Source organism: Nilaparvata lugens, chromosome 11 (assembly GCF_014356525.2).
Source record: "Nilaparvata lugens isolate BPH chromosome 11, ASM1435652v1, whole genome shotgun sequence".
Lineage (NCBI taxonomy): Eukaryota > Metazoa > Arthropoda > Insecta > Hemiptera > Delphacidae > Nilaparvata > Nilaparvata lugens.
In genome coordinates this window covers 43,208,716-43,218,951 of record NC_052514.1, presented here as the reverse complement: position 1 = coordinate 43,218,951, position 10,236 = coordinate 43,208,716, and the positions used below count along the sequence as shown (strand labels likewise).

General features: G+C 35.1%; 1 protein-coding gene across 2 annotated transcripts in view; it reads left to right on the top strand.

Moving 5' to 3' along the window:
* The window catches only part of LOC111058448, an 81,248-nt gene that overhangs the window by 9,724 nt on the left and 61,288 nt on the right, over positions 1-10,236 (top strand). For both annotated transcript variants that reach the window (XM_039438474.1, XM_039438473.1), the window contains exons 4-6: positions 2,146-2,323; positions 6,088-6,292; positions 8,409-8,457. In XM_039438474.1, the coding sequence (XP_039294408.1) occupies positions 2,146-2,323; positions 6,088-6,292; positions 8,409-8,457 (432 nt within the window). The remainder of the gene's footprint in view (positions 1-2,145; positions 2,324-6,087; positions 6,293-8,408; positions 8,458-10,236) is intronic.

The window sequence follows — 10,236 nt, the reverse complement described above, 5'->3', positions numbered from 1 at the left end:
CTATGAGATAAGTGGATTTCAACACTAGAAATGTATCTTTATAGGCAATAAAATATACTTTTTTCAGTCTGATATCCCTTGGTAGCTCACTAAAAGTTTTATAAATGCTATTCTAGCTCACTATCTCATAAGTTTGGTAGCTCACTAAAAGTTTTATAAATGCTATTCTAGCTCACTATCTCATAAGTTTGGCGACCAATCAATAAGCGTTCATGTTACAAATTAAACTGTTAACTCAAGCCGATAGTCCTAGAAGATTTCCTTGGAGAAGCTATGTGATCTATGTTGGGAAGCAGATAGTCTTTCATACTGTGCTGTAACTGTAATAAAAGACTGTAGTCGACAGTATTCGGCTTGAGTGAGGAAGAATTGTTTGAAATTTGGAACATGAAGTACGTATACCATGTAATATCTTCTCATGCTATCTCTTCTTCAAGGTATTGATGTGAAACAAGTTAAATTGTCAGAACTACTTACTATTTATACGTTGAACAAGTTAAAATTGTCATGACCATTCACTATGAATGAAAAACTAGTTGAAATTGTCATAATAATTCACTATGTACGGTACGTAAAACAAGTTGGAGTTGTAATATCCACTCTTTAAATGAAAAACGAGTTAAATTGTCATAATCACTCACTATGAATGATAAACTAGTTGAAATTGTCATAAACATTCACTATGTACTATGTAAAACGAGTTGAAGTTGTAATAACCACTTACTTTGAATGAAGAACGAGTTGAGTTGTAATAATCACTCACTATGAATGAAAAACGAGTTGAAATTTTTCAATAACCAATATTACTATGTATATATGAATGCGAAACGACTCAAATTGAGACATCCACCGTCAATCGATCAAAATCAAATAATATCTTATTTAAAGAAAATTCTCTCTTTTCAACCATATCCTTAGAATCTTATTTTGACTGATAGTATTCTAGTTATTACAGTATTCCAGTATTCTAGATTGCTAAATCATTATCAATTCCAAGTAAGCCGTTAGGTGGCACCGTTTCACCAAACTGCTTGGGGGGGGGGCAAAAACCAAGAGTTATGAGGGGGGAAGGAATACCCCCAAAGGATAGAGGGTCCTGGGTTTTTCCCCATAAATGTTACATTTGAAGATGTTATTATATGCTTCATTTTTTCAAGTTTTATACAAATGTGGTTGAAGTATCAATACAAACATATACATTCTGTTATTAGTTATTAAATTATGAAATATTTATTAGAAATAATAGGTCTTCAGAGAGGCCCTAAAGTAGTACTACACTGAAACAGATTTCTTAAAAATCATGGAAAAAGATGAATATTTTTTTTAAAATGGCAATTTCAACAATTTAATTGGAGATCATACTCTAATTGGAAAATACCAGTGGAAAATAACAAATAACTTTAGATTTCAGTTAGAAAGCTAAAGAAACATTAAGCTGTTCCCATAACTCTCACCAACTCTGTACATACATATTTGATTGTCTGTTGTACCCTTTCTTTTGCTTTTCCTGTGACATCTTGCAGCTTGTTAATTCTCACGTTGAAATTCATGCAATAACTCACTTATTGTGCCCTGATCAATAATATTATACCCATTCTATATTCAAGCTTCAACTATACCACAGAGAAAAATATATTCTTTATTATTTCGTACTCGTATCCATATTTTCAATGCAATTATGCTACATTGTTGATACTGTAGAAGGATTAATACTACAGCTATTTAAAAGAAGTATCAAGTTATCAGTATGAGATTCTAAGGATTTGTGTATTCACCCGCATTTTCATTTTTTATCTGATCCTTGGGGAGGGCCTAGGCCCCCACTGCCACCCCTAAATGGCGCCCCTGCGGGGGTTTGAACAAAAGCCGGTTAAATTGCAACCGTGATTGATTCCACAAGATCCAATCAGAGAAACTGTCTCATCAGTAAGGCCTTCACTGATTGAAATTCAACCACGGTTAAAATTCACCCGGCTTTTGTGCAGCCGGGCCTTGAAGTTTAAAATGAAGCCGCCGAGAGAATAAAACAGTGAAAATAATAATTATTATTAACTCATATTTACTAATTTGAATGAAGTGAATCAGTGAAAATAATTATCAAAATATTGTTTACTGTTTATATAAATATGGATCGCTTATCCTCAGATGTATAGAATCCACAAAATATTCTGATCACAAATATGAGGCATTCAGAACACAATTGCGATCTAAGACCAGAGTGAACCAGAGGGCTTTCTCTTCAATAGCAATGGATCGCCTCAGGGAACCCGAATTTCTCACATATGAAAAGGTTGAGATCCAGGAGTGCAACTCCGAAGATAATGTAAGAATTCTTGAATTTCTTCATCAATTACGAACTTTTATATTTGCTTCGTCAATTTTTTAACTCTAAAATGACGACTTGCAGACCATATTAATAACTAGAAGGTAACCCGTAAACCGCAAGGGTCCGATTGGAAACTTTTAAAACTGAAAACTTGACCTACTGAATAATTGAAAATAGGCCAAAAACCTCCTCGGTTAAATATAAGGAATCTATACGCAAAATTATAAATTAGTCAGTCCAGTACTTTATACGTGATGATGCGTCATTCGTTGAATTTTCTATCCCTTAAGCCAATTTTTTCCTTTATTATGTCATACATAAGGCGAAAAAGGATATAGTCTCAATATTTTGTGTATTCTGTATATTATAGATCACGAACGGAGAAAATCATAAATATGAGAGTAAGCTTTAAGGAAAATTGTGAATTGATTCCAGCCAAAGACCTTGAAGATGCATAGACTCACATGCAGCGCTAGTGTCGTACTTGGAATTGAAATCGGCCATTGAGGGGGCAACCTATAATATTATTACATACCAATGCCTTTGTAATCTATAATATTACAAATATATATATATAGATATTGAGCTGAAATACCCAAATGGCGGCCTCCAATTTCAAGTGAGAGCTATCATTGGGAAGGCATAGGCTTTGTGGGTCTATATCTCTTTAAGGTCTTTGATTCCAACCGAAGATTTCAAAAGAACAGCTGATAGAATATCAATGTTTGCCATATGAAATTTCATGTCCCATGAATGAAATTTGAACATAATTTATTCTGAACTGGAAAATCTAGAAGGAAAATTGAAATTTGAGCTTCGAGGTGCACAAGATTGATATTTTTAGAATTCGTGTGCAAAATTTTAGATTTGATTCATTCCCGTTTTTCCGGTATGCAACCGACAAGTTGACATGTTTTAATGCGAACAAACACAACCCTACTCTTTCTTATTATATAGATTATTGTGGAAAGTATGAAATGTTAACTCACTGACTGGAGTATCGCAACAGTTCATAGGTCAATCGAATAAGCTGGCAATTACTATTTCTATGTCATTTTCAAGCGAATTCTGGGATTCGAGTCAGTTGTATTGTATAATCTTACTAGCCGGCAGGCTCACTTCGCGCGCCTTATATCCTTCTAGCCAGGGGGGCTCCACCCCCTGGACCACCGGCTGTAATTATTATCAAGGGATGAGAACTCGCTTCACTCGCCTGCATTCTTCATTTGAGCTCGCCTCTTTCCGTCAAATAATCGAATATAGACTTTCAGGCTCTTTCCAGCAAAATAAAACCGCCGATTTTGGAGGATCTCAGATATTATTTCATAAGTCCTCCAATACAACACTTTTAAAACTCTGCATGTGAACAAAATTAGAAAAAACGCGCAAAAATCGCCGATTCTGAGCGAATCTTTGGTCATAGGTATTCTCAAAGACCTTAGAGATGCATAGACTCACATGCAGCGCTAGTGTCGTACTTGGAATTGAAATCCGCCATTGAGGGGGCAACCCATAAGATTATTACATACCAATGCCACCAATGCCTATGTGATCTATAGTATTACAAATATATTTATATAATATCTCGTGCTAAAATACCCCAATGGCGGCCTTCAATTTCAAGTAAGAGCTATCATTGGGAAGGCATAGGCATTGTGGGTCTATATCTCTTTAAGGTCTTTGGGTATTCTAAAACTTCTCCAATACACTATTTATACGCCTCAGCTGAGTCTGTGCACCTAATTTGAACATTTTTTGTCAATAAGTTCTTGAACAAACTGAGTAAACGAAAAAAAAACGTTGATAAAACGCAGATTTTGGGCATATCTTTGAAGATACAAACAACGGATTTCAAAGTCCGTTCTTAGTACGCCTCTATAGCGCGAATTGAACATTCATGACAAATTTGAACGTATTGGGTTCAGTAGATTTTTATTTCTGTTGTTTATGAATGAATGAGTGAGTGAGTAAATGAATGAATCAATGCCATTTCGATTTCATCCATAGCTAGAACTACAGACTACATCAGAGCTAACTACAACTACAGTCTAGTAAATACTATCTATAGTCCGAGAGATATTACTTTTAACACGGCTCTTTCCCGAAGACAGAGGCCTTCCTTCACTAATCACTGCCACTACTTCACAGCATTCTCCCTACTCTTGTTTAAGCAGTGTGTCAGCATGCTTACTCCTCTCCACTACTCTGACAATGCTACAAACTGTACAAGGAGAAATTGGTTTCCCTTTCCATGTTAGAAGTAATATCTCTCTGACTATAGATAGTATCTAGTATCACTATAGCTAGAACCAATGACTAGTTTTGCTAATCACAAGATTCTAGTTTTTATTCAATTGGCCCATTGTGTTCACAATGGATCTAATGCGATTCGAAATCATTATCTATCAGTAAATATTTCAGATTTTCCACAATATCACTATTGAATAGTCACCAGAGGTTTGTAGCCTACACACTAGAAGAATATGACTGTGATGTGGAAAGCGAAAAGGGACCAGTTGTCGGAAGAGTAAAATATTCAGGGCAGACATAATAGAGATTATTAAAAAATATAATTAATATAAATTAAAATAAGGTCAAAGATATCAATTTCGAGTTTTCAATCGATTATCATGCAGTAACATCTCCTTTGTTGATCAGAATCGATTGAAAAGTCGACTTTTTTGTCGACTTTATGAACACATGTAATGTTGCAGAAAAAGGAACAGTTGTCGTTATGGAGTTATAAAATTGCCCTGTTTTTATGTTTGAATAGGCATAACTCAGTCATTTTTCAAGATATCAATCTGATTTTTTTTTAATTGTTCTTTATAGTCTCCTTTATTGGGGAAAAATGTTATCTCAAATTTTTTTGAGACAACTGGTCCCTATTTGCTTTCCACATCACAGTCATATTCTTCTAGTGTGTAGGCTACAAACCTCTGGTGACTAGTGTTCATTCTAGCGTTAAAATTTCAACAAACGTTTTTATCAATCCAATTCATTATTAGTTCATTCATATTAGACTACAAACTAGCAAGTAACCAATGTGCCGCAAGGGTCTAAGTACAAACTGAAACCTTGACCTACTGAAATCTTGAAGAATACGCCTGTAACCATCTTCGGTGAATTAAGAATCTATAAGAAAAATTTTTAGTTAACCAGTTCAGTAGTCAGACGTGATGATGCGTAATTTGTGAATTTCCTATCCCGTACGTGTATAAGCCGATTCTTTCCATTATTATATTATAGCTAGTCCAATATAATATGGCTTATTACGGGGACAGCCAGTAGAATGAAGTATGGAAGATAGAAGTACCGGTATCATAATAAAAGAATAACCAATCTATGTATAGCAATTCCCTGGTATTACGGGGACAGCCAGTAGAATGAAGTATGGAAGATAGAAGTACCGGTATTATAAAAGAATAACCAATCTATGTATAGCCATAACCTATATAAGCTATAAGCTATATATAACCATCTATGTATATAGGACTTATTTTATCTGTGGTATAGCAATTCCCTGGTATCATGGAATCGTATACATGTATCATGTAGATCGTATACATGTATCATGTAGATCGTATACATGTATCATGTAGATCGTATACATGTATCATGTAGATCGTTTACATTCTATCGTATCATGTAGATCGTTATACATTCTAAATTTCTTTGTGGGGGAATGCTAACAAATTATGATAATTCGAAGTTTATCAACTCGGTTTCACTAATTAAAAAAAATGTTATATTATTTGCAGAAAATCAAATTTCTAAGAGTGAAGAACGTTATCGATTTCGCAACAGATATACAAGTACATGAAATTGAGACGTACGATAGTGTTCGGATCTCGTACAAATACGTTTACGATTTTTTGGGTGGAAAATATAAGCAAAAAAAACATGTGCGAATCGTTGAGATAAAGTATTTGGAGCCCAAAAAACCGTTCACAGTGCTCAAATATAGTAAGTAGAGTGCTAACAATAGTAATAAATGAAGTCTGCTAACTATATACTCGTAGTTACAAAATGAGAAAATCTGGTGTGGTACACTCACACAACTTTCCTTGCTCATTGAACTGTAAGCCTAATTCTTGAACGAGAATAATGTAGGGGAATAACATAATGACGATTGGCGGCAACATATTTGAAACTATGATCAGACTACTGTATATGTGTATATATATAATTGTTTTCAGAGTACTTTTTTCTGTGTGTAAATATTGTGAAATTCGATGATTTTTCAAAAGTCGTCAAAACAGCTGTTCTACAGATGAAATATCTCGACTATGTGTTCTATTTATAAACTGCTCGATCCACCTAACTCATGCAGGAGAAGGAGTTTACGAAATCTATTTCTCAAGGATGGGGTGGACCCCATTAGTTTCCCAGGAAAAAGACTGCCAGACATGGCTTTTGATAGAGCTGATAAAAAGGTACAGAGGGTATGAATTTTAAATAAATCGGTCAAGTCATTTTTGAGAAAATCGTGAAAAACTTGGTTTTTTAGTAACTATCTGCCATTTTTCTCAAGAATATTACGGAGCTCCTGCAATTTCCCCAGAAATAAGACTCATGTCAGTTGATAGGGCTTATAAATAGCTATCTATGATAATATATTTGAAGAAAATCGTTAGAGCCGTTTCCGATAAAACCGTGAAAAGCATGGTTTTTTAGTAATTATCCGCCATTTTTCTAAAGAATATTACGGAGCTCCTGTAATTTTCCCAGAAATTAGACTCATGTCAGTTGATAGGACTTATAAATATATATACTTATAACTATAAATATTATACTTTATAACTATACATGGTATAAATTTGAAGAAAATCGTAGAGCCGTTTTTGAGAAAATCGTGAAAAACATGGTTTTTTAGTAATTATCCGCCATCTTCAATTGAATTTTATTGAATTTCTTATTGTCGGGTCCTCATGGTATAAGGACCTTAAGTTTAAAATTTCAAGTGAATCGGTTAATTAGAAATGGAGTTACCGTGTTCACAGTCATACACACATACACACACACACAGACCAACACCAAGAAATCATGTTTTTGCACTCAGGGGACCCTGAAACGTATAAAAAACTTGAAATTGGGGTCCCTTAATTTTTTTGGAAAGCAATACTCTCTTTACCTAGCAAGGAAAGTAAAAGTAGTGTCCAATAGCAAGTTATATATATATAATATAGTAAGATTCACGTTATAACGGCAGTGGAGGATGAAAGATTTTTCCTTTACATAAATTTTTCCACCTCTGTTTTGTGAAGCCTTTGTGTTTTCATGTTGCGAATTTTTCGGCTTGAAGTGAATTTAATGAAAGATCAATTTATTAGCTAGCTTATAAATCATTGTCGTATTTTCGTGTTGGTTTTAATATAGTACGGTATATTCTTCCTCTCCTTCTCATATTTTGTTTTGTTAGTTACCAAGTTTGTTCCTCTGAATAGGTTATTGTTTCACTGTTCTTATGATCATATTTGGAATGCTTGGGCGTGTCTTGTCTCGGCCAATGGCAGTAGAGCTCAGCAACTATTGGTCGACAGCTAATGGCCAATCGTAGGGCTTCACTCACACTATATTTTCTGCTACGCAATCTTCAAGCTTCCAGTTTACTACTTTATAATGGCATTGAATGATGATAGGTGAACATAGTTACTGATTCTTTGCCTTGCCACTGCCTTTTTAGAGGATAGCTGAAACCGGTATATCTGATAAAATGATCATTCTTGTTTACAATAATCAATTATATTTTATCTGTCGAGAAAATATATTTTTCAATGTATATTCATGATTGGGAATGAATATTTTACATAATATTTGTACATGATTGAAAAACAAACTGGCACTTTACAGAGCTGGAAAAGGATAACGCTATCTGCTCTGTTGAATGATAGACAAGTATAGCAACACCCATTTCAATCGAATAACGTTGCCGTTGTAACGTTCATCACATTATAATGAATGTGGGATCAAACGATGATTTATAACATTTTTAACTGTTCTTATGAATATTTCATCAAATATGGAAATCTATCGTAGAATCGTCTAATCTCTTACAACTTGTTATTTGTTTATTTTCCAGCGGGAACATTGGAAATGGAAAACCCCGCTCACTTTGAGGATGACAGCTTGTGAGTAATAAAAAACTTTTTATCAATATTATTTTCCTACAGTTACGTTGAAAAGTGGCCATTGCTGCACTGATTACAGAACGCAAAGAATCACTTTTCCGCTCTAGTGCGGGAAAAATTTTTCTGCACTCCAGATTTGCAACATGGCAACGCAAAATACTTAGTAGGTTATATGGAGCACCAGTGCAGCAAAATCAAAATGAAGTTGGTAACAGTGACTGCTGTGGCTGCTATAGTGAGCAGAGGTGCAACCAAGCACAACGCGCTAATTATTATTCATTATATATTATAACCAAGGACAATGAGAACTTTAGGATTTTAGGATTAAGGTTTTTATCAATAATAATATTACACAGAAAAACATTTGATGGATTTCAGGCAATTTTACCCATAATTACCCACTTTTCATATTCAATGGTAACTGTAGGAAAAACTTAATGTGAAATACGTGCGCAAAGCTCCTCTGCTGCACTCAAGAAACCAAACGTTTCTACCAATAACTATTTCCTCCTAAAATCTCAGCATTGATTGTATTCATCCATTTAGAGTGGGTCAAGGAGATTCACAGAGAATTGTATTCATTTTGAAGAGGTAAAGTTTTCAGCAATAATTGTATAATGTTGCCAGATTGTTAATAAGATTGTAGAATTTGTGAAATTTATTTGTGTGGAATTGACAAAGACTTACATTCTTTTCACTTTCCTTGCCCTATTACCATAGGTGAGGAAAGTATTGCTTTCCGAAAAAAATCAAGGTACCCCAATTTATAAATTTCTACACGTCTCAAGGTCCCCTGAGTCCAAAAATTTGGTTTTTGGGTATTGATCTGTATGTGTGTGTGTGTGTGTGTGTGTGTGTGTATGAGTGTTTGTGTGTCTGTGTACACGATATCTCATCTCCCAATTAACGGAATGACTTGAAATTTGGAACTCAAGGTTCTTCCCCTATAAGGATCCGACACGAACAATTTCGATCAAATGCAATATCTAAATTGTATCTGAAGCCTGATAATTGGGAATCTAAAATCAAACTTTGCATAGATGAGGTACTGGAGGGTGAACAGTTGGAACAGGTATCATCTTTCAAGTATTTAGGAAGCATAATGGAAGAGGATATGAGATGCAACAAAGAAATCAAAGTAAGAATTGCTATGGCAAAAACAGCATTCAATAAGAAAAAGAGAATTCTTTGTAGCCAACTGGACAAGACACTAAGGAAAAGGCTAATAAAGTGCTATGTTTGGAGTGTGGCTCTGTATGGTGCAGAAACTTGGACGCTGAGAAAGGAGAATGAGTGTAGGCTTGAGGCATTGGAAATGTGGATATGGAGAAGGATGGAGGGGATCAGTTGGAGGGATAAAGTTACATACGAGGTGGTGTTTCGGAGGGTTGGGGAAAGAAGGAGTCTGCTGGATGTGATAAAGGAGAGAAAGAGGAGATGGCTGGGACATTGGATGAGACGGCAATACTTGTTGGTGGATGCCATGGAGGGGACCATTCAGGGAAGAAGAGGAAGAGGGAGAAGAAGATACAAAATGTTGAACGACATCAAAGGAGGGGATGAGCTACTATGCAACGAAGCGACTGGCAGAGAATAGAAGAGAGTGGAGGGCTGCTGCCATATAGAAGGACCTGCTTACGAGCAGAAAACTACAGACAGATGAGGTGAAGCTCCTGAATTTTTCTACAGATATGGGACTTGTGGCAGTTGATAGAGCTTATCAATGAAATAGAGCTTTCATATCGGAATTGAGTGACTGTCTCGTTCATTTACCTTGAA